Source organism: Thermobia domestica, chromosome 16, assembly GCF_964235325.1.
Source record: "Thermobia domestica chromosome 16, izTheDome1.hap1.1, whole genome shotgun sequence".
Classification (NCBI taxonomy): Eukaryota; Metazoa; Arthropoda; class Insecta; order Zygentoma; family Lepismatidae; genus Thermobia; species Thermobia domestica.
In genome coordinates, this window is record NC_137469.1 from 11,198,658 (window position 1) to 11,224,973 (window position 26,316).

Below are 26,316 nucleotides of genomic sequence, written 5' to 3' on the forward strand. Positions count from 1 at the left end.
ATTCTTTGAACATTATCTATGACCTGAATGTATTTTTGAATTGTATTGAGTAGTTATCTTCATTATTTCGAATTACTTTTAGTGCCTATTTCTTAAATTTTAAGTGCCTATTTCCCAAGTTTTTAATGCCTAAACATCCGGTCTCTACTTATTACCATCATCACTTTTACTACTTGTACACTACCACTGACTACTAACATTGTTATTAAACAAACATTGTACATACAGAATTAAATGCAAATAAATTCCAACTAACTAACTATGGAATCCGCAGGTTCAATATCACGTTCAATAAAACTCTCCACTGACTTCTATTCTTAGCCAATTGGACCCAGTTTCTACTTTGTATTTTCATTTCAGCGAGATGCATCTTAATATTATCCTTATATCTGCGCCTAGGTCTTCTTGATGGTCGTTTTCCAATTGGATTTCCAGTTAAGACTTTGAAAGCGTTCCTACTTTCTTCCATCCTAGCTACATGACCTGCCCACCTGAGCCTCCTAGACTTGATGATCCTAACAATGTTTGGTAAACGGTATAAATTTTGCAGTTTCTCATTATGAAGTTTTCGCCATTCCCCATTCGCGTTTCTCTTGGGTTCGAATATTCATCTCACGATTTTATATTCAAAAAAAAATATTATGTGATATATTTTTAAAAATACAAAAAGGAGTTAGTATAGACATTTTTGAAATACAAAGAAAAAGGAAAGAAAAACTCTTATTAGAAATAGGATAGAAGTTGTGGTGAAAAATAAAAGAGAGCAGAAACGAAGAATACGTTTAAAAAGTTACGCAACCTTATGAGAAATCACGTTAATTATTTTTGTTTCGTTATATGCACTAAATACCTATGAGCTACAAGTGTAACATCATATACTGATGTAGAGTACATCTGCACTAGTAGTTACGCTTTCACCCTGAGGACCTACACAGGGGAGTACGGAGCGGATGCTCCAACAAATCTTCGATCAAACGGCTGTAGAAATTCCAAGAATAGGTAGTGTAGTGGACGCATCGAAAAGCGGTCGGCTAAGATTGTTAACATAAGAATGCTTGATCGATTTGCGAACAGCATATGTTGTGTCAAAAAAAAGAAAGAAAGAAAGAAAGAAAAAGAAAGAAAAGAAAAATCAATGCTACAACTTTCGGGTCAGTCCGAGCCAAGAATCTTATAAAATAGAGGATCTGCCCTTACAACAAAATCTTGAAGCCATACGTCACAGTTTCGCCACCCCTACTCTGCCCACTTCGCCCAATAGGATAGCAATGTTTTGAGCCAACAATCATGGTGAAAACGAAAGTAGCCAATCAGACGATGGCAGAAACGAGAGTAGCCAATCAGACTTGTCGATGCTCGGTTGGTTTTAGGCTTCACCGATTTAATAGGATGAAGATACATATGGGCAGATCCTCTATTTATAACATCCTTGGTCCGAGCTCTCTATTGGCAGTTCTCACATGAACTTGCGCAAGTGTTTGAAATTCTACTCCTATAAAGTTAGATCGGTTCAACAACTGCTGCCTGAAGACATGGATACCAGAAAAGATTAACCTGGTTGGTTCATGGAATCAGAAGGGAAGGAACTCGATGCCCATGGAACAGTGACAGTGACAGTGACAACCAACATATATGGGACAGTGGATATGGGACAGTGCCAACCCACATATATGCTGAAGGAGTTGCCTCTGAATTCTCACAAGTAACACTTCACATCGTTGCTGCCGGTCTGACGCTAAACTATACATTTTCGGAAAGCACTAGTCCTAAATAGGATAACTACACAGTGCGACGGTCAGACGTTGCCGCGTTCAGGACTTATGGAGCGTCAAACATTAACATGGGGTTTATGAGAGTTACAGGAAACGAAGAAGAACACAAGGTTTGTGACGTTTGAATCGACGTTGTCTGATTGAGCACTTGTTTGCGTAAGTTAAAGGGTACAATCAATGTGCAAATCGTCGAACAGAGCATGAGAGATGCAAAGAGTGCGCTCACAGTGTGCACACTTGACGAACGGTAGTTCGCCGCACGTGAAGCACACGTCACCTTCGTCGAGGGAGTCAAAGCAGTACTCGTGCGGAGAGATCCACATTCCCGGCTCCTCGTCCAGATAGCCAGCCTTGTGGAAAGCGTACCGGATCAGGTTCTTGAATCGGGGTGCGCTGAACTGGTAGAGTGAAAACGACTGTAGTGCCAGGAATCGATCGCGATGCCAGATATCCATGACACTGTCCATGGCCAGTGTGTCGGTCACAAAGCGTACAAAGGACTTGTACTGACGGAAGAAATGCACATCTAAAGGCTGAATCTTTCCAGTGCAACCACCAGGAATCAGTCTCTTGTGCAACGCAACGTCGGCAGGCTTCAGTGCGTTCGATAGATTGTCGTCCTTGTTCAGAGTCCACGAGTCCAATAGCAAAACGATCTTCTTCCGATCATCAGGCATGCTTGGCCAGAACACTTGCTCGTAGAAGTCCTTAAGGTCGTCCCTGTTCATGTTGGACGTTTTGCCAGCAAATGATTTGATGTTCGGTGGATCTGCAGGCTTGTTTCCCGGAAACTTTCCACTTGGTTCCGACACCAGTACATACATCGGCCGCAGAATCTCTCCGGCCATGGTGATCACGGGCATGATCATGTAGCTGTGGGTTGTTGCGCTCATGGATCCCACAACCGCTCGCACGACTGTTGTTCCTTTGGTACGGAGAGTGCGAGTACTCTGCAACAACTTCTTGAAGCTACTCTGATCTGCATTGGCAACCTGCGTTGGTGGGATGCTTTCGCTTGCAATGAGCTCGCGAGTCGCTAATACGAAAGCATCAGCCTGCTGCTGCAAGTCCAACTCTTTCAGTTGCCAGGTCCTGCCGACCCTGTGGGTGATTGCACGGTCCACGATGTTGTTGCGCTTCTTGAATCTGTACACCCACGACGGTGATGCCTTGAACTTGAGACTCTTGTTAGGGTCCAGTTCATTAGCTGTTTGCCTAGCCCAAATTCGCAACGTTCGATCGTGAATGATAGCAGTGTGCTGTTTCTCCGCGAACATGCCCCGAACTGCCTCATTGATCTCTGCCATCAGCGTCTTCTTGTCATCTTTGCCTTGTGTTGCCCCAAAGTGACGTAGCACGCCAATGTTCCGAATATACCTGAACTGATTCTGCAGAGTCGAGTGGGTAGCACGACCGGTCTTTGTGTTCCAAGGCCTACCTGTTTTTGGATTTACCGTCCAGTAGGCATAGGCTTTTGCCTTGTACTCGCGCCACTGCTCTGGTGTCATTTTGGAGTCTTCTGGAGGCTGATCCTGGAACTTCGGCTTCTTCACAGGAGAGGGCAGGTATTCTGACGCTGATGAGCCAGATGCGGAAGACGTATGAGACTGCTGCGATGACGAAGGCATCTCTGCATCCTCCTGCTCTTGGTCTTCCTCGTCTCCAAAATCCATGTCTCCGTCCCCCTGGTCACCATCACTGTCACCGAAGCCGAGCGTACGAATCTCTTCAACGACTTCCATCCCGCTGGTCAAAAGAGACTTGATGTGTGCCACCATCCTTTGCTCTTCCAAATTTGGATTGCGCTCATTTGTCCCGATCTCGGCCACCAGAGCCCAAACGACCACTTTCGGATCCATCTTACAACGCATACCTAAAAAACACAAAAACAACACAAATGTTAGCACAGAGTACAAATGCAAGACGAATTAGCATGAAATAATACGACTGCTACAACACAAATGTTAGCACAGAGTTCAAATGCAAGACGAATTAGCATGAAATAATACGACTGCTATGGTTACTCTCATAAACCCCATGTTAATGTTTGACGCTCCATAAGTCCTGAACGCGGCAACGTCTGACCGTCGCACTGTGTAGTTATCCTATTTAGGACTAGTGCTTTCCGAAAATGTATAGTTTAGCGTCAGACCGGCAGCAACGATGTGAAGTGTTACTTGTCAGAAAATCAGCGTTTGGTGTGCCATGTCACGTAGTCGTGCGTTCATTATATTCTTTGCACAGACAGTGACGGAATAATAAGAAATAATAACGCGTGCGTAGTCCTGCCCCCCCCCCCCATCACGCAATTCCTCGAAAACAATTTCAATCGTTTGTACTTCCTTTGCTCCCATTTGCTGCGCAGTAGCTCCGTTTGCTCTCTTACTGTTCACGAGAAAATGGAATCTTAAAGTAAGGGGGGGGGGCAGAACAACGTCGTCCCAACCCTCCACCCAACTAAAAATAATCGCTGAGGGGAACGAATGGTAGCGTTCGTTTGTACTTCGTTTGCTCTCATTTGCTCCGCAGTTTCTGCGTTTGCTTCCCTACCGTTCCCGAAAAAATAGAAATTTAAAGCGGGGAGCCAGAACAACATGGCCCCAGCCCCCCACCCAATAGCAGAGAGGAACGGATGGTGACATTCGCTTGTACTTCGTTTGCTCCCATTTGCTCCGCAGTTTCTACATTTGCTCCCCTACCGTTCCCGAGGAAATACAAATTTAAACTAAGGGGCCAGAAAAAGGTGGTCCCAGACCCTCGAATTGAAAACAGTCACAGAGAGGAATGGATGGTCGCATTCGTTTGTACTTCGTTTGCTCCCATTTGCTCCGTAGTAGCTCCGTTTGCTCCCTTACCGTTTTCCGAGAAAATGGAACCTTAAAGTGGGGGGCCAGAACAACGTCGTTCCAGCCCCCCACCCAACTAAAAATAATCACTGAGGGGAACAGACGGTGGCATTCGTTTGTACTTCGTTTGCTCCCTTTTGCTCCGCAGTTTCTGCGTTTGCTCCTCTATCGTTCCCGAAAAAATAGAAATTTAAAGGGGGGCAGAACAACATGGTCCCAGCCCCCCCACCCAACTAGAAATAATCGCTGAGGGGAACGGATGGTGACATTCGATTGTACTTCGTTTGCTCCCATTTGCTCCGCAATTTCTACGTTTGCTCCCCTACCGTTCGCAAGAAAGTAGAATTTTAAACTGGGCGTTCCAGAACAACATGGTTTTAGCTCCCCACTCAATGGTAGAGAGGAACGGATGGTGGCATTCGCTTCTACTTCATTTGTCCCCATTTGCTCCGCAGTTTTTCAATTTGCTCCCCTGCCGTTCCCGAGAAAATGGAACATTAAACTGGTGGTCCAGGAAAACGTAGTCCCAGCACCTCGAATTGAAAATAATTTCAATGAGGAACGGATGGCGGCATTCGTTTATTCTTGGTTTGCTTCGCAGTAGCTACGTTTACGCCCTTACCATACCCGAGGAAATGGATCTTTAAAATGGAAACTAGAACAAAATTATCTCAGCATCCCTCTCAACATAGTAACATAGGGGAGCAGGTGGTGGAATATTTTGTACTTCGTTAACTTCGATTTGCTGTGCAGTTTCTTGGGTTGTTCTCCTAGCGTTCTCCAGTAGACAGAACTTACACACGTGATTTCAGCCACCCTCCCAACTTATATAATCGCAGAGGGGAGTGGATGTTGGCTATATGTCGTTTATTCATATTTGCTCCACAATTGCTCTGAGTACTCGTCTACTCCGATTGATGTTAAGAAAGAGGAATTTTGAAGCAGTTGGTGTGGAAATGTGATCCATTCCTCTCTATCCATTTCCAAATCAAAGCTAAAGAAGTACAAAATAATGCCACCATCCGCTCCCCTATGTTATTATGTTTATTTGAGTGGGATGCTGGAACAATTTTGTTCTAGTCCCCACTTTAAAGTTGCATTTCCTCGGGAATGATAAGTGAGTAAACATATCTACCGCGAAGCAAACTAAGTACAAACGAATGAAGCCATCCGTTCCTCATTGAAATTATTTTCAATTCGAGGTGCTGAAACTACGCTTTCCTGGACCACCAGTTTAATGTTCCATTTTCTCGGGAACGGCAGGGGAGCAAAGTGAGAAACTGGGGAGAATATTAAAGCAAATGAAGTAGAAGCGAATGCCACTATCCATTCCTCTCTACCATTGCGTGGGGGGCTAGGACCATGTTGTTCTGACTCCCCCAGTCTAAAATTCTATTTTTTCGCGAACGCCAGGAGAGCAACCGGACAAATTGCGGAGCAATTGAGAGTAAAGGAAGTATAAACGATTGCGACCATCTGTTCCTCTCTGTGACTGTTTTTAATTCGAGGGTCTGGGACCACCTTTTTCTGCCCCTCAGTTTAAATTTGTATTTTCTCGGGAACGGTAGGGGAGCAAATGTAGAAACTGCGGAGCAAATGGGAGCAAACGAAGTACAAACGAATGTCACCATCCGTTCCTCTCTGCTATTGGGTGCGGGGGGGCTGGGACCATGTTGTTCTGGCCACCCCACTTTAAATTTCTATTTTTTCGGGAACGGTAGGGGAGCAAACGCAGAAACTGCGGAGCAAATGGAAGCAAACGAAGTACAAACGAATGCCACCATCCGTTCCCCTCAGCGATTATTTTTAGTTGGGTGGGAGGCTGGAACGATGTTGTTCTGGCCCCCCACTTTAAGGTTACATTTTCTCGGGAACTGTAAGGGAGCAATTGGAGCTACTACGGAGCAAATGGGAGCAAACGAAGTACAAACGAATGCGACCATCTGTTCCTCTCAGTGACTGTTTTTAAATCGAGGGTCTGGGACCACCTTTTTCTGGCCCCTCAGTTTAAATTTGTATTTTCTCGGGAACGGTAGGGGAGCAAATGTAGAAACTGCGGAGCAAATGGGAGCAAACGAAGTACAAACGAATGCCACCATCCGTTCCCCTCAGCGATATTTTTAGTTGGGGGGCCTGGAACGACGTTGTTCTGCCCCCCCCCCCCCACTTTAAGGTTCCATTTTCTCGGGAACGGTAAGGGAACAATTGGAGCTACTACGGAGCAAATTTGAGCAAACGATTGAAATTGTTTTCGAAGAATTGCATGATGCTGGGGGGCCATTACTACGCACGCAATAATAACACAGGTCTGCAAAAATAAAACAATGCTAAGCTGTTTCGGTTTAGTTAACTGATTCGTATGTGTTGGCGTGCGCTGAACCCAGGAATGACAACCGTTTTGTCCTGGGACGTCTGGCTTTCGAACAAACGGGTGGTCTTCGTTGAGCAATAATATGAACACAAATAAGCGATTTACAGAAACACCATAACATAAATTAACGTACAGAAACACGCACACGCGTGAAGACAAAAAACGTACTACCACTCTCAATCAGATTGCTTCTGAAATCGTCTTTTTTTAAAGGTCAAACTTCGTTTGGAGCTTTGTAGGTGGCTGCCGGAAGGTCCCTAAACAACATCCAGCAGTAGTCTGCCATCATCGTAACACTCCAGTTCCCCTAATACCGTCGTTCCATTTCTTTGATATCTTGATAGAAACGCTCCGCCTGCTCTTCACTCACTGCTCCCACATTGTCAGGAAAGTAGTCAAGGTGGAAGTTGAGAAAATGGACTTTTAAGCTCATGACGCAACAAAGCTCTTGTTGAATGCGTGCAACAATTTTCCCATCATTTCCTGGAAGCTAAGTGCGCATGAAAAATACGGGATCATTTTCTGAAAATTTACGTCTAATCTACGAAAATAATTCTGTGCAAGAAAATTATTTATGTAAAGGGAAAACATAGAAACAGCGTTTAAAATGTCTCATGTTACTAAGAAATTGAATTGCAAATCCACTTGTAGTGATTATTAGCCCAGGCTGGTGTATGCTTCCCGTACCTGTCTTTCTTTCCACGTATACCCAACTTCATTGATCCTTACAGATGCATCCTTACATGCGCTCGAGCTTCAAGCTGCCCTGAATCATCATACATGTAGTGTTACGTGAAATGACCACCCATCATAAGTTGGTACGTGTTTCCCTTAATAGTTTTAATACATGTATATGCTGACATGTTACAAATCTGTACGCCGTTCGTGGCAGGTGCAAAGAAAAATAATTCAGATAACATTAGGACATTAGATAGGATAGTTAGAGAATTATTCTTTTAAGTAATTGTTTGTGGTGACGCCTTTCAACTTTACCAGTGCCAAGCAGGAAATGAACATCTGCTAACAAAAGAATGAAGAATAAATTAGGAAACAATTTCACGAAGAGATGTAAAGTTTCTGAGATCAAGTATTCGTAAATGTATGTTTTAAAATGCATTGGTTATTGTAGTGCTGCACTCCTTTGCTTCAAATATCTGATCCCTAATTTAAAACAAAAATCAACTTTCTTCCATATTAAACATTTTCATTGTAGCTAAAGAAACAGTATGAGAAACGCATATTGCATAACAATTTTCAATAAGTTTAATTAAACTCGTTCTATAAACTCGTTCTAAAAGTAGCCTATTATTAATTGACGCTTATGTACATGCTTGGGATGTTGTCCAGCAAGTTATTGGCAATTGCAGTAATTAAAATGTAATTTTGTTTCTTATTATGATAAATATAGGCTTCCTATACGCATAGAGTAAATATATTCATGAAAATTTTAGCCTTTTTTTCATAATTTTAACTTCGTCTTTCAGAAGACTCACAGGTGCTACATACAACTTCATTGAAACTACCTTAGCAACCACCTTAGCACAGTTTGTTTGTAACCAATATGGCTGCGCCCGGTAAAATTCACAGCAGACGACTTTAGCAGTGTATTACCAGCAGTCACTCAGAGGCTCTCGCTACGCTGGCAGTATGAAACTAAAACAAGAGCGTGTTGCTTACGCCCGTGACATTCTGGCAACGGCCCGTAAAAACCAAAATTTCCTATTTTCAATTGTTGCGGAGGACGAATGTTGGTGTAACATCCACTAAACATCCGAGTACTGAATAAAAGTCCCCAGGATCTCCGAAAGGCAAGAAACTTCGATTTCAGAAGTCAAAAGTGAAGACAATGTTCCAATATTTCTACGAGTGAAAGAGTATCATTCATCAAAAATTAGTACAAGAAAGTCACACAGCGAATGCCCACTTATTTAAGTGTTTTGGACCGTTTCATGAAGAGAATTCGTCAAGTTCGGCCTGAATACTGAATCCCAGGTAGCTGGTTCCTTGTCCATAACAATGCACCCGCTCTCCGGTCAGTACTTGTTCAGGAATATTTGACGAAAAAAACAAGTGTGTGTCCTGCAGCAACCTCCTATTATCCAGATATGTCTGTCCTCTTGCAACTATTTTCTATTCCCTAAACTGAAGTTACCATTAAAAGAACATCTCTTTGACAATGTTCAAGACATCCAATTAGTTGTAAAAACGGCATTATGGAACATACAACAAACTAAGTTGCAGAGTTCGTTCTATTTCTTACATGATCGCGCCAATCTTTGTGTTCACGCAAACGTGGTGTACCTTTTATAATAAACAAGTATTTTATATTATCTTTGTTTGATCACAGTAAAATAAGTTTCATTACTTAATTGTCGGACAGTGCATATGCGATAGAAGCTTCCTTATATATCCTAATACATTAACATTACTTACCATTTGCGCCATTTGCAGTACCGAAACCATTTTCCTTTACAATTTCCTCTTTTAAACCCTTCAAGTATTTCTTTCTTTGCTGAATAACCTGTAAACAAAAATAAGGCACGTTTGTTTAAGATATTTCTAATAATAATATTAGACCTAATAATAATAATAATAATAATAAAATAATAATAATAATAGTTAACCACTCTTGCGCTTACGTTAACACACGATTTTCTTTTCCTAAAAGCTTTTAATTAGCTAATGTGGGAATTTTTGATGCAAATTCTAAAGAAGGTCGGGATATCTGATAATGCTAAAGACATTGTAATATCGTCAGGAAATCTGATAATGCTAATGACATAGTAATTCGGGGGCTCTGTGGAAAAGAAACCGATGAAAGTTGCCACAAACTCCTTCTAGAAAACAATTGAAGCCATGGAAAAATACCTTCGAGCGTTAAATTTCAACTTGCCAGAAAATATAGGTACAAAACTTGCTCCTCTCTATAATTATTGTTCAGTAACACCTATTGATATTAATAGGTCATTTTCAGGCTACGAATGTCTCAAACTGACACCAGGTAATGAAGAGAAGCATCTCGTAATCTGTAATTGTAGGAAGAGCATAAGTTATCAAATACGAACATTTTATATAATATATTCAATGGAAACGTGTAGAAAAGTGAGGGTTGAATTACTTCGTGTAAAGTAAATGCACTCTAAAATACAAATGTGAAGAGAAACCAGAGATCGTGTTCTCATATTACTGTGTTTATTTTAATCTCATAATTTGTGTGTGGTCACAAAAACAAATTATGAAAAGAAGTCCCTGAGAGGTAAAGTACAATTCCGATTATGTATTTCATCTACAAAACTTTGTCACAACCTTGCTGTATGTTTGAAAATTGCATTGTTAATGCATATTAAGTGCATATTTTAACATATTTAACGGCACAGTTGTGTGCATATTTCATGAATTTTAAGTGCATAAAAACCCGATGTCTACTTATTAATCATAAGAAATTAACAAGAGTGGCACACAACCTACCTACGAAGTTTAAAAGTATTTTTTTTTCTACAGATATGGTATGAAGTTAGACCACGTATGTGGAATCCTATTTGTATCAAAGGCCACATTAACAATGATGTTCAATTTCCAATAAGGCCGCATTTAACATTCGCCAAAAGGCCGAATGTAAGTGAACATGAATAAAACTATATTATATAACACTATATTATTGGATATAATATGTAACTTTAGAATTATATTTTTCATGTAATTCATATTTCTTACATGATTTAGAATTTTTGTCAACAGCCCCAGAAAACTGAACTTTATGACTCTAAACACCATTCTTGAGTTATAGATCAATGATGTGGGTGTGTGATGTCCCAGGATGTAAATCAGTTTATCAGGGTAATCTTAAACTTTTGGCAAAACTGAAGTTAGCTATAAAACGTAAAACGTTTGATGTTTCTGACAACATAAAAATTTTATTATTTTTAAATTTAATTATTTTGATTTGATTTGATTTCATATTGAGTTTAGTGTCCTGTTCAGCAGTTAGATTGTATGATACGGAGGCCTACAACTTAACGTGAGATCCGAACCACATGAGCTTGCGCCGGAAGTCGAATTATTTACTTATTTTAAAATAGGAAAGGGACCGTAATCATATTGAGATTTCATCATTAATATTTTTTCAACCACATGTCTAGCTAATTCCCTGTACTTGGTATGGATAAGGCTTAGTTGTTACAACCACTACAATTTTGTTCATGGATACAGGATAAAAATAATACTCATTGTAATCGTTGGGTTCGCACTATTTTGATCTATTCCTCTTTGATCATGCAACGGGGTAAATCCTTGGGTGGAACTAGCTGTTAGTTATATTTTATAAACCAAGAATTACTTAATTAACTTGCTAACTTCATAACAGACTGCCAACGGATGTAGAAACATTTCTCTGTCTACTTTCAACATATAATATATCAATATGCCTCTGGGTGCATAAACGTAGGCCCATATTATAGTCCTGTCTTCCTTTGCCTTAACTTGGTTGTCCCGTATTCGAGTCAGTATGTGGATAGTCTTAAAGTGAGGGATATAGATCCCACGTGTGGAGGTGTATTGACATATCAACAAAAGCTTCATGGGTTTGACACTCTTTTACTACAAACCCTAGAACAGGAAAAATGACAAATTCTTTCTTCGAACTTTTCATATTGTAAAAAAAAAAAAAAACAAATACAGCACCCATTATCTAATAATGATAGTTATATTTAGTGAACAATTTGAATTTATTGATAGTAGTGACCACAGCCTAAGCCATAATTGGCCACGAATATGCAAACAAAATACAATGGAGGATTATATCATAATAGAATATAAAATAAAAGAAACACATTAAAATAATAGTACATCAAAATAACTTAAGCAGATGCAATACTACATGTCATTTACAGACTTTACATATAAGATAATCAACGCTTTGATTTCGAAGTAAAATTTCAGCATTACCTCCATTCACCTATTTATTACGTAGATTGAATACTGTGATGAAATATGTAACAAACACTGGCGCAAATCCTGGGGGATAAGGGGGACATGGCCCCTCCAATCATGGAACTGACGGGGACTGTCCCCCCAATAATCCGATTTGAAATGTGTTTTGGGGGAGAAATTTGATAATTTTATCCGATTGGCACAAAAGAACCTGAAATGAAATTGATGTCCCTCAGAATAAGCCTCAAATCTGCCCGCCTCCCAACGTTGAAGACAACTCTGCTCTTCTAATCCTACACAACATTGTTTTTCAACTTCATAAATATTTTCGACATAGCAAATATATATATATATATATATATATATATATATATATATATATATATATATAATATCTATGGGAACGGTCTTACCCCTCCCCCAATGTTGGAAACATATTTGCGCCGCTGGTAACAAGAGTAAAATATAGTAAACACTAATAAAATTAAACAAAGATATCATAAGAAAATACAGATGTGTTCATGCAGATGTAAAACAAAAGAACATGATAAAATAAAAATAAACATACATCAAAGAAAGACAATTAGAATATTAGTGATTAATAATAATAATAATAATAATAATAATAATAATAATAATAATAATAATAATAATAATAATAATAATAATAATAAAGTATACACCCACCTCTGTTGTAAAATTGTGAACAATTCGAAGGCATCTGTCGTGTTCCCATCCACGGGGAGTACACTTATAAATGAAACTAGGATAAACCCAAGGTGACACCACTCTATCGTATAGGACATTGCTTAGGCTGAAATAATTAAAAAGCAAACATTTATTCAATTAGTAAATCTTGATTTTTTTTAAAAAAAAAAATATGTTTTATTAGCATTAGGGTTCATATATAAGTGAATCCTACTTATAAACTTATTTATGTATGAACCAAAAATTAAATGATAGAACAGGTAAGGAAATGATAGAAAGGAGTGTGATTGTTAGGGGAGTTCGACAGAGATCCTGTCTCTCACCTAACCTTATCGCTGCTTCGGGCAAGAGGTATGCTTACTCGTCTCCGCGCTGCACTGGGTAGGAGATAGTATCCTATCTCTGCGCTGCTTTGGACAAAAGGTTCCTTCAGACCCAACTGCATTGGGCAGGGTCACTGTTAACCAACAATCCTAAAACTTTCTCGCTGCTTTGGGCAGGAGGTCCAACTTATTGAGGAAAATATTATTAGATACATTATTTACGTAATCAAGTGTATAAACCATATAGAAACTTTTATAATAAAAACTCTGTACTGTTTCTCTACTATATATTACAATATAGTATGTGCACGTATGTTTCCATTTGGAATATATGTTAATACAAGTATACATTAATGCAATATTCTAATATGTTAATACACCATATGTTAATACAATATTCTTTAAACGTGTAAATTATTAATTGTAGCTTTGGAAAATTCAAGATAAGTAATAAAACTTGGGGCCGCGGTGGCTCAGTGGTAGAGCGTTCACCTCTGGTGCTTGGGGTCCCGGGTTCGATCCCAGCCCCCCGACAAGTGAACTTTGTGGTGGACAAACACCGTGAGTGTGGGTTTTCTCGGGGTTATCCCGTTTCCTCCCACTTTCTTCATTCCACCATTTCATTCATCTCTCTTTTAGCCTAACCGGCATAATCGTGGGACGTAAAACTCAAAGCTTTCATTTCATTTTCATTTTTCAAGTAATAAAACTCGAACTGACCAAAGCAGTGTATATATTTTAAGATTAGTCTATATATATTTGTGTTACAGTTTCGGCTATGTAACACAAAAATATATAATCTTAAAAGATATATATTGCTTTGGTCAGTTCGAGTTTTATTAGTAATCTTTAAACATCTTCAAAAAGGGACGAGTGCACAAAGTTTATTTATAAACGGTTGACTTTATAACCTCTTCCTTATTTAAAGTCGTTTAAAGAATATTGGTATACTCGTGAACTATTTGACGAAGGGTCGTATCTCAAAATCTCACTTTTTCAGACGTAAAGAAAGAAACAATAATTCTGTAGACAGGGACGCAGTTGAATATGTATTAACTGATCAAGTATTCCACATAATTATTATCTGAAATAGGTGACGAGTTATTACATATTCAACTGCTATCCTGTCTACTTAAATATTATTTCTTCCTTAATGCCTGAAAAGTTAAGATTTTGAGATACGACCCTTTGTCAAACAGTGGACGACGTGTATTAACATACACTATACATGTCGACATGCTCAAAATGGTAACACAGGTGCATACACTATATACTGGGTGAGGGTAGGTATTTCTTTGTATATGTTGGGTGTATGGCCACGCATAACTTCTACATATTTGCACCGAATTTGATTGTTGTTTTTGTTATTCGAAAGAGTATACTTTCCCACTGGTCCCACATTGTGCAGCTGCGGTAGTGTTAACCGAAATTAAGCTCAGAGTACACCATAAAATGAGATAGGTTGGTTGAGTATCATAGTTAACACTCCCGCCCTAGGATTTGTAGCACTTGGATCAAGACGTAGCTAGCATAAAACGAAAAAATCAATAATTACAAAAGAGATTATAGACGTAATGGCAAATGGACTGGAGATGGGCAAGAAGGGTGGGCGAAAAGACTTGTAGGAAGCACTTCAAACTTGAACGACCAACTGGAAAAAATATGCAAAATGAAGATAAATAACAAGAAAACCAAAGTGATAAAGTGCACAAGAACAGGACAGGAAGGGACAAACGTATAGCTAGAGGGAGAGAAAATCGAAGATGTTAAGACGTTCCCCTATTTAGGAGGTCTAATATCCTCTGACGGAAGAAGCGAAAAAGATGTAAGTTCCAGAATAGCGCAGGCTAAACAAGCATTTAATAGGAAAAGAGGACTACTAACTAGGGATGGCCAGAAAGTTCCGGTTCCGCGAGGAACCGGTTCTCGGAGATCCGGTTTTCAGAACCGGTTCTGGAACCGGTTCCGGACCTGGATCCGAAAACCCGGTTCCAGATCTGGATCTGAAAACCCGGTTCCAGAACCGGATCTTAGGAACCGGTTCCAGATCTGGATCTGAAAACCCGGTTCCAGAACCGGATCTTAGGGACCGGTTCCAGACCTAGATCCGAAAGCCCAAAGACCCGTAAAGGAGGCACAAAGTTCACCTTCAAAAATAATGCAAAGAGGACCATGCGCTTGTGCCTTCCCCGCCCAGACCCGCTTGTGCCCCCAGAAAAAGAATTTGGTTCACCAGTGGGTGTTTAGCCAAATGAGTTGGCCAGTTTGCCTGTTTAGCCAATGAGTTTGCCAGTTACCCAGTTTATTTAACCAAATGAGACAAGCTGCCGCCGCCTGGGGGCCTGCCTGTCGCTTCCACCATTTCATCTAGCATACTGTTCACAGCTTGCCAGCAGCTCGCGTTTAGATAGGGATGGTAACAAAGTTTCGGTTCCAGCGGAACCGGTTCTGCAAGGAACCGGTTCTGTTTTCAGAACCGGTTCCAGACCTGGATCCGAAGAACCGGTTCCAGACCTGGATCCGAAGAACCGGTTCTAGACCTGGATCCGAAAAACCGGTTCCGGAACCGGATATTCTAGAACCGGATCCGTTCAGACCCGAAAACCGGTTCCACCAAGAACCGGTTCTGGCCATCCCTACTACTAACATCAAGAAATATGTCGCTGGACGTTCGAAAACGAAGACTCTGGTATGTAGCGTGGCGCTGTACGGATCAGACACGTTGACATTGAGAAAAGCTGAAATATACAAGCTGGAGGCATTTGAAATTTATTGTTGACGCAGATTACTGCGCATATCATGGACGAAAGGAAAAGGAAGGAAGACATACTAAAGGAAGCTAATGAAGGACGTCAGATCTATGAAGATAATAAGAAAAAGAAGAAACAGCATGCTTGGCCGTCTTATTCGGCACTCCGATTGGATCACCATGTTGATAGAGGGAAAGGCAGAAGGAAAACCAGGAAGAAGAAGACCAAGGATAGAATATGTAGATGCAGTTACGAAGAAGAGGCATTATCAAAGTGTAAAACAACTCTCCCAAACGTGAGAATAGTTTTAAATTTCATGTTGCCCACCAACCTATGATTGAGGTGAACAAGAAGAAAATTGCTAAGATGACATATACCTTCAGTATCTCAATTACCCGAAAGAGGACCATAGTTGACGTCAAAAAGAACAATTACTGTACTTGATAAATAAATTAATTTCATCATATGATGATTGGAATGCTACAACACGGTGTAACTGTACCAAAATTTTGCTTAATATATTTTTCGCTTAAACGCAAATTCTGCGTTAGTGCATTATGTGACGTTTATCTGAATTTGTACGCTTTGTGTGGTATATGCTTCTCATTGATTGTGCTGCCGCCTGGTGGTGCTAAAAGACAGAGTAGAAGAAAAGGAAAAGGAAAGAATGGAGAGTTTTAAAACGCAATAATTGGTTTTGGTGTTAGTGTGTGTGTGTGAAGTATGACTCGGCAAGTTTCGCTGATCATAGTTTTATCTCGACGCCAGAAAGCATCTCAATGATTTAAATTATGTTATCTTTTAGAAAAACTAGAGCTTTCTTTGAAGCTCCATAAATGATCTGTGAAAATAATGATGTAGAAACTAGTATTTTTCGTAAGTATTGTGCAAGTCGTTGTTAAAGTAAATCAGCCTCAAGTAATACTTTATAACGACAAGGGGGCGTGATCGAGATTACGAGTGAAACAAAGGACTTGGCAAGGTGCACTTGAAGGTAATGGACTCCTGATCACCGATTAACACGAAAAATGTCAGAACAAGTCAATTCTTCAATAGAAATCGCAACATAATGCTGTCATCACGTTTGCCTGGAAAGACTGATTATTAAATTCCTCGAATTGGAAGAAAGGACAATTTCTACGAGTAGATTCGTCGGATACTTAGTATTTCTATTTAAAAACGTGATCACGAATATAGGCGCGCCATGGTGAACTAAAACTGTTCTTGTGGGTAATATTAAAGCATATTTACGAATTCGCTACGTAACTGGGGCAACGTAATGTAAGAAACATATTTGTTACAGGTACGTTTATTCATTTCTAATAAACGGCACTATAATATGTAGTTTTGTCAGTTCATTCTTTTTACAGATTGCATGACTAGACGAGAACGTGGTTGCTGAATTACTTGTGATCAATCCATGAAAGTAGGTGATGCTCTCATCTATTTTCCATAACACGCCTTAGGTCTCCTCCCAGGTGATTCCGTCCGAATCTGGACCATTACGGTAAGGTGTATCGTGCCTTCCTTGAACGATTGTCGCGGGGACGAACTTTCTGAACCCCTCAATGAAATAGTGCAAAGCTATATTATTCGGGGGCAAAGAGTAGAGAGTTCTCCGCGGTGGCCGGTTAAGGATGGTGCGTACCGGGCAGTGTAATGCTGTACCGTAATAGAATGGCTTTGCCGAACAGGGACAGACAAGAATCGAACCCAGGATCGTAATAGAATGGCTAAGCCCTTCACAGAGACGAAAATCACAATCGGGAAGGTACACGGATCGAGCCCGGATACCGTAATAACGGAAAGACGTCTGTTAGTTTTATTCCATAACATTACAGTTAAAAAGTAATATTCGTAAAGTTACGTATATATTTCTATGTCTCAAACCCACACAATAACACGGTGTTTCTAAGGAAAATGCCAATGATTAAATTCATGCACTTAGAAAAATTCATTATCCGGACAGTAGTATATTGTACAAATATACGGAATCCATATGTTTACTACGGAAACCAGTATGGAACATACGTTATCCACATCCTACATACATACTGCCTTTTTCAAATGCCGCTACATGATGTTTGATATCTAACAATCTTTCGTATATTGCATACGTCGGCTTTATGTTATATACGGCCATCTTTAATACCTGTATACAGTTCTTGCTTTCATACGGATGTTACATATAGCCATACGTTAAGTCTAAAAGCTACAGGATCTACGCATGTAGCGTACGTTTTTACGTACACCACGTACGTTTTTTCCCTCTGTGTAGTCCAATTCAAGAATGCTTTATCATAAATATCTATACAGCATTTCATCCCGCCACAACATAAATTTTATGAGGGTATAACAATAGTCTTCGTAGCTAGACCATGACTCGTGAATAACTGACAGTGCTCATACCATAATTGCGTGAATTACCGCACATAACTTCCAAGCAGGTTATATGATCATTTTTTTTAATGATTCTTTTTTTATTTGAAAGAGTGTACTTTCTTGGTAGTCCCATATAAATTTCATTCGGATCCGATAAACATATGTGAATAGCATATATTTTAATCACGCTTGACTCTAGCCATAGGAACTAAATACGCTGTTCTGATTGGTTGAAGTTATCCGTTTCTCGTCACGTAACATACATATAACACAAATCAAACGCTAGTTGCTGTTGTTCCTCGTGTGCGAGCGTGCTAGCTCACGGGCTAGTAAAGAAAATCACTTTTGGCGTGGGTTCAAACCCGGTCCAAGGATTTTTTTCTTTTTAATTTTAATAACACTTTTATTATTAAAATAAGATAAAAATAATTCTCATTTACTCTTTACGTAATATATAATGCATGAAATGTGATTTACTTACGTTACGAAACATAGCTGAGCGAGCGTCAGCGAAGGAACTGGGTTAGAAGCCCCGCAGAGCTCGTTTCGTTCCACCTTGACCTCCATGATAATACCGCGTGACATTGCGTCACACTCGACTGGTGCAACTTTGATGTAAATCTAACCTCACCCGCATCATTGTAACCAGCTTAAAAATAGTTGACCAGGGTAGCGCGTGAAATAGAAATATGTATCTGAATAGCTACTTACCTTCGAACTGCAGTAATGTATTCTGAATTGCTCTTCTCTTGTGCATCCATTTTGGTGCCCATCGCAGTTTCTGTAAATGAATAATAACAGAATTATCTAATCGTATTATATATGAAATTTTAATAGTAATAATAACACACAGAAACAAAAATTTCGAAACTCTGGTGTTAGTTGATGACTTTTTTGTGATACACTTTACACTTTTACGAACAAGAACTATGTATTTCAAATGGAGCAACACTGTTCCCTAAATATTATTATTAATACTATTAATGGGCTATTATTATTGGCCGCTAAAATCTTCCAAATACCTTTTAACATACAGGGCACTTCACTTAAATGAATATAAGGCTTTGGAAAGCTTGTTATAAACATCGATTTCCGTAATTTGATTTGATTTTTAGTTTCACTTCCGTTTCAGCAGTGAGGCTACATAGGACGTGAACCTACTGCTTAACGTCGGATACGAACCATGTGCGCTTACGTCACAAATTGAAGCCGGTCTCCGGTCGCGCATGTCTTTTGTGTACGGGGTCTCGGTTTTCATGCCCAGAAGGGAGACTATCTAATACATAAAACGGCCCCAAGTTAAACCTAGATCTCATTCTGATGGTACTGGGGAAGGAAACTCCTGTCCCATCTCCCGAATAGTTGATTAACACGTAGAGCCTGTCTATTTCAGGTGTACCCTCGAAAAATATGCGAAACATACTTCTATCTCATCCCTACCACCCTCTGATGGAGGAAATCCTCCCTTTGCTTTGGGAAAAGAAGTGAATGACCTCATCCGTGTTGCCAATTTGTCATTTAGTCGTTTGGTCTCGACGAGTGAAGATCGTAGGCTGCTTACAATGGCTAACAAGACACAGCTGAGCTAAGTCCGTAAAATAATTCATTGTAGCAACGCTTCCGCATCCAACAATTAAAAGATTTCGGACACAGCAACTTGTCCCTCTTCTTTAAAGGAAGGGAAGGAAAAACACACGACAGGAGCGCCAGCAGAGGCACACTTGGAATAGAGAGGCTCTATCATTGGTTTTCTGCAATTAAGTAAGCGTTCCCAGAATATATATTCCATGTTCACTCTAATATATGTAGTTAAATTGGAAATGGCCGAAATCTACTACCGCTTCTGGTGTCAATATTGAGAAAAATCACACCATGCATACAAACCAAACTCCTTCACGTGCTGTACACGTGGAACTGCAACTTGTTTTCTAGCTCTGCTTCGCCCGTAATCGGAACCACTACACCTGTCCAAACTTTTACCGGGATTAAAATACGTTGTTTCCCGTCCTTTCATACAAGCAGTGGTAGCCCTCGAACGAAAACGTCGATACTTGAGTCGATGGTTTTTTGTTTGGACTATCCGTGGATCGATGAATACTCGTATGCTGCCAGTCTGTACATAGATGTTACTTGTTGTCTTTCCTAATATTTTTTATTGAATGCCAATCTCTGCTGCCAACACTTCTTAACTTTTACTAAATGCCCTCTTGGTTCTCCAGATGCCTGCTCCGAAAAGACGAACATGCTCTGACGTGACCCATCTTCATTTGGAAATGACTTAGTTGGTCAAGAACGTACAACTGCACTTACCAAAGAGAACACCTAACAAATCTAGTTGGTCAATAATATATAGCACAAAATCACTTACCACAAATAACATCCAAAGTGAAAAGTGAAACGAGGGGCATAACGTCGAATCCCGGTGATCCAACTTGTTCTTCAAGTTTCTTCATAAAAATGAGTCCTTTCTCGTGAAATACAGGAAGAAACTCTTCCAGAATTCTAAAGTGAAACGCTGGAGTCAACAGTTTCCGATGTAATTGCCAATGAGCACCTGCAAAATTATAAATTATTTATCTGCATTAATGTAGCAGCTGTTCCTCTGAGTATGTGACATGTGTATAAACTTACAAATAACTTAAACATTAAGAAAGAGTGATTGCATTTTCAGAAATAAAAGCTACTTATTAGAATTATGTTTGTCTATCTTGGTACAGATTAAGAATACGGGATCTATTCTCTTAATTTAGAGATAAAAACCTATTGATTCAGGAAGGAAGACTAACATTTAAGGTAGTCATCTATGTTAGGCAAGCAACATATACGTCATCTGTAAAAACATAAACAGTGTTTAAAAAAAATTGGTTCACTACTACCAAGGATGTTATAAAATAGAGGATCTGCCTAAACAACAAAATTTTGAAACCATACGTCACACTTTCGCCACTCCCACTCTGTCTACTCTGCCCAATAAGATAACAATATTTTGAGCCAACATTCATGGCGGAAACGAGAGTAACCAATCAGACGATGGGGTAAACGAGAGTAGCCAATCAGAAGTGCTGATGCTAGGTTGTTTTTTAACTTTATTGAGTTAATAGGATAATGATACATATGGGCAGATCCTCTATTTTATAACATTCTTGACTACTATGATGTTGTGCAAAACTAGTTTCAAGTGACAACCAAGCACAAGTTGATGTGCTTGTTTCTAGCACCAGTAATCGTTTTAATGGCATGTAAGTCTGCACGTATATTGTTTATGACATATAAGTAACTAGACATATGGGATATAAAGTTTGCAGGGATATTATTTGTGGAATATAAATATATAGACAGATTATTTATGGCATATAAGTTTTCAGGCATAATATAAATTTGTAACTAGCTGTGGCAAGACGCCAGGTAAAGTTAAGAAGGCATTCAGAGATAAATAGAGAAAGCATTGTAATTTTTAAATAATTATTTCTGGTGGCACCCCTCAACTTCACTTGTTCAAGATGGGGCATGTTGTCATGCACCAAAAGAAAAAAGAAGAAAAACATGTATAAGAAATTAAGGTACTATTTCCACGAATAAATGTGAGTTTAACTGTTTTATCAATTAGACCTCATATTCTTAATCTATACGTTTTTCTTTAATACTCTTTCGGCTGGTTGCACAATGTTTGCTTAACTCCTGGTTGAGCAAAGCCGAACTTATTCGGAGTAGCAGAATTAAGCCATAGTCTGTTGCGCAATAAGTTTTCAAGCATGGTTTTGTTAAGCAGGAGTTTCTATAGATCTGGCAATATTTCAACGAAACTTTTGACTTTTGGATTTTCTTTTTTCAGCGTTTGTGTCCTATGATTGGTTCAGGAAATAGTCTCTGATTGGTGTTCGTATGCGGTGGAAGTGAATTGTTAGCAAGAGATCTTGGATAAGTATGGATACTGAAAGTAGGAAAAGAATTGAAAACTTTTCAGTAGGAAAATTCTAGAAAATAAGCGGAACAAAGCTGTGTCGTGGAGCGACAAGAACTGCACATGGAACAAAATATCTATATAATTTAACAGCAGTAGTGGCTGTGTTGCACGGGAACCCAAAATTCTCAGAAAAAAATAACAGAACCTAAAAAAGAGCTACGGAAGAGGGCAGAGAACGAAAATGTCAGTCAATGATAAAGAGGAAGTCCAAGTGTAAAAACTGAGCAGTTCAGCACTTATCTTCTAACTCAAGGAAATTTGTTCTTTCCACGTAATGGGTGGTGGATGAATTCTGTAATTGTCTATAATTTCCATTAATTCAATAATTTCATAATTGTCATCATTGCTGGATGAATCCGACATTTTCAACAAATTTTCTAATCGTGTCTTTCATTCTTTCAAAAGCATCAACAGTATTAGTAAAGCGGCATCTCTAATCCTACCCAGCATTCAAGCAGAATTTTCGAAACAACGAAGTATTGAATGCGCAAGAAAACCCCGCTTAAGAAGTTGAGCAGTAGTTCATCTGCCGCCTAGATTTAAGCGGTTGTTTTAGCTCCGCTTTGCATAAAGCAAACAATGTGCAAAGTAACATTTAACGTAAATTTAAGGTCTTAAGCGGACCTTGTGCAACCGGTCGTTTGTGATTAGAATGGCAATCAACACCAAATTAGAGAAAATGAAGGTAGTCGGAAGTTGATCTAGAGACATTTCTTCATTTATATTTAGCTACTAAATTGCAATTATAAATTATTGTTAATCTTTGATTCGTTACCTGATTTCCTAATAATGACAAGATCTGTTATTTACCTTGTGTGGTTGCTGTATTTTATCTTATAATTGATTATTCATACGGACATGCTACTCGTACTGACGCTACCCTCGCTTACTGTTTTAAGTTGGTTACAAGAAAGCAGGTGAGGTTAGATTTACATTGAAGTTATACCACCCGAGTGTGACGTATATAGAGGTCAAGGTGGAACAAAACGAGCCCTGCAGGGCTTCTAAACCTTCTTCGCTCGCCCAGTTGTTTCGTAACGTAAGTAAATCACTTTTTTATCAATGAAGTTATGTGTGCAAAGTCTTTTCCCCCTCAATCCCCCAACTACTCCTATAACCCCTCGATTTGCGAGGGCCCCACTACTTACTCCCCTGTTGGTTTATAACAACATTGTTTATAGGGGCTATCAGAAATCTCTAGGTAAATGATGGAAAAAGCACAATTTATGCATTATATGTAACGTGCAAGGTAAAACGAGTATTATTTTCATCTTATTTTAATGAAAAAAAAAGTATTATGCTTTTTTTTTTTAAAAAAAAATAAACCTTCCTTGGATTGGGTTTGAACCCACACCAAAAGTGATTTTCATTATTAACCCACCCGCTAGCACGCTCGGCCACGAGGGCAAACCGCTATTGGCGTTTGCTTTGTGCTATATCTATGCTACGTGGCGAGAAACGGATAACCCCAACCAATCAGAACCGTGTATTTAGTTCATATGACTAGGGTCGAGCGTGATTGAAATATATGCGGACTGACAGGACTAGCTCGGGAGAGTAATACCCCCGGAAGTAAGAGCTAAATACACGGTTCCGATTTGTTGGCGTTATCCGTTTCTTGACACGTAGCATACATATAGCAAAAATCAAATTTTTCCTGTTGTCGGCTCTTGTGGCGAGCGTGCTAGCGCTACGGGCTAGTAACGGAAATAGCTTCTGGCGTGGCTTCAAACCCGGCCCAAGGAAAGTTTTATATTTTTTTTAAATTTTCATAACATTTTTTCATTAAAATAAGATGGAAATAACTCAAAAAAGTTATTTACTTACTTTTGTGCAGATAACTAGTAGGAGGAGGAGGAGGAAGAGGAGGAACGGGTAGATGCCATGCAGTGCTCGTGTTGTTCCACCTTGACCTTCATGATATAAATTTTGTTACCGACTTAAAACAGCTGGCTAGGGTAGCGCGTAAAACAGCAAGTTAGGGTAGCACGCGAAAAAATGTAATTCCGGTGGTATTACTGTCCCGAGCGGGTCGTGGACTGACATAGGTTTTGTCTTATTTTGTAACCACATTTGTGGTTTTAAAAGGTATGTCGCCTTGTTAGCCATGTCGACTACTGCACTAGAAATTGTTATAAGATAATGAAATTGTATTAAACAATAATTGGTTTGCACTAAAAGATGCGGTTACGATTGGATTCGTAACCAAAATGGCGCAGGCATGTAACCCGAATTCGCCCGTGTTAAACAATGTTGTTATACAGTGAATGGTGAAGCCAGGGATGCCAACACACTTTAAGTTTGTATTCAAAGTAGAGATGCGCTCGAGTCGAGACATGTCTCGAATCTCAACTCGACTCGACTCGAATTCGAGTCGAGACACACGTTGTAAAATTCGAGACGAGTCCAAACAAACCTATTTCTCGACTCGATTTTTCGAGTCGAGACTGCTCGTGAAAATCTTGACTCGACTCGAATGTCTCGAAAATCTTTCTATAATTTTAATATTATTTTGAAGAAAGTATTCACTCAGAAACAGTCTTGAAACCAATTTCAGTATTTATTACTTTAGAAAATTATAGAACGTACAAGCTTAATAGTTAATCTTTCGAGATCAAGATTTAATTTTCAGCTCAATTCAGTTAATTAAAACTAATGTCGTAATATTGATTCTACTTCAAATATAATGATAATAATCCATTATCTACTTTGTATAAAACTATTATCCGTAGCCTATATGTTGTTTGTATAAAACTATTGCGATAAAGTGAACTTCATAAATTCTCTGAATGAACAATTGGCAGTCTATAGTAATTTAGCATAGTTATAATAATTGTTTTCGTTCCCATGAACGCAATAGGACTACATAACTTCTGGATTATTCGCTTTCCTAACTATTTTGAGGCTTGTGTTGCAGCGTATCACGAGTTACGAATAATATATTATTATTATTATTATTATTATTATTATTATTATTATTATTATTATTATTATTATTATTATTATTATTATTATTATTATTATTATGTATTCTGCCTTTCGGCAGGCCCTGGGACTAATGAGGATTTTTTTTCACTCAATTTTAGATTTTGGCCTGGAAATGTTTCTTCCACTTTTCTCGATCTTCAGCTTCCTCTTTTAACTTCCAATATTTTCTCCTACCTTTCAAATCTTGGATCATCTGTGTTCTTCTTCTTCCTATTCCTCGCTTCCTTTCCATCAGTCCTTCTATGGCGGTGTTAAGAAAATTTCTTCGCAAGATGTGTCCAATCCAATTGGCCTTTCTACGAAGAATGGTGGCTAGAAGTGTCCTCTTCTCTCCTATCCGTTTTAAAACATCACCGTTTGTTGCTCTCTCTGTCCATTTTATCTTCTCCATCTTCCTCCAACACCACACTTCGAAGCTCTTCAAAGATTTCTTCTCTAACTTCCGTAATGTCCATAATATATTATGTAACATTTGTTGTACATCACATACGAGACTATTTTACATGGTATATTACAATAAATGGACTGCTTGGATGCCAAGAACTAGTAGAGATAGGTACCTTTCACTTCTATAGATAGGTATTTCTTAAAAGGATTTTTCTAAACACTAAATCATAAAACAATAAACTACATACAGTAGTTACGGTTTTGGTTCCCAACATAAAAGAAACTTGGATTGTCCATGAGATATTGAACTTCAACTTTCACTCCTGGAAAATTTCAATTTTGGAGTTAGGCCACTTGGCATCAAAGCAGTTCACTGTAATATAAATACACTCCATACTATACTCTAGTAACATAGTGTTTCAGGAGCTTGGGATTTCCATCCTCTCAAATGACAGCTGAACGATTGCTTGATACATAGGAGTAATAGTGTATTAAGTTTTCGAGCTTTGGTGCGTCTCCGTATTTACACACTGATATAACTTTTAATATGAATTTATTTAGCTTTCTTTTATCATTGACTTAACACCGACTTCTCTCTGTTATCATGGAGGTGTTCATTCGCTAGACATTGATTCTGCGCACTGCTGAAGGAGAAATGGGTTTAGTAATTTTTATTTTCCGAAATTCACGTCCTAAATGTATTTCACTTACTTACTAATCTTTTTGCAACGCTATTTGCTTTTTCTTCCTCTTTTTTCATGACAATTCAAATAGTTTTGTTTGGTGCTGGGAGTATATTTTATATTCACCTAATAAAATTACGGGTTTATTTTGTAATCAGTTTTAAATTTACAGAAACTATTAAGTTCACAATCAAATCGCGCTAATTGTTTAAT

The 26,316-nt window shown here is 39.0% G+C and overlaps 1 protein-coding gene across 2 annotated transcripts in view; it reads right to left on the reverse strand.

Annotated features, from left to right (window-relative positions):
- LOC145672911 (cytochrome P450 4C1-like) overlaps window positions 1-26,316 on the reverse strand; it is an 80,654-nt gene that overhangs the window by 30,374 nt on the left and 23,964 nt on the right. For both annotated transcript variants that reach the window (XM_081742113.1, XM_081742112.1), the window contains 4 exons: window positions 20,450-20,635; window positions 18,793-18,862; window positions 12,606-12,732; window positions 9,423-9,510 (listed from right to left, as the gene is read on the reverse strand). In XM_081742113.1, coding sequence (XP_081598239.1) covers window positions 9,423-9,510; window positions 12,606-12,732; window positions 18,793-18,862; window positions 20,450-20,635 — 471 coding nt within the window. The remainder of the gene's footprint in view (window positions 1-9,422; window positions 9,511-12,605; window positions 12,733-18,792; window positions 18,863-20,449; window positions 20,636-26,316) is intronic.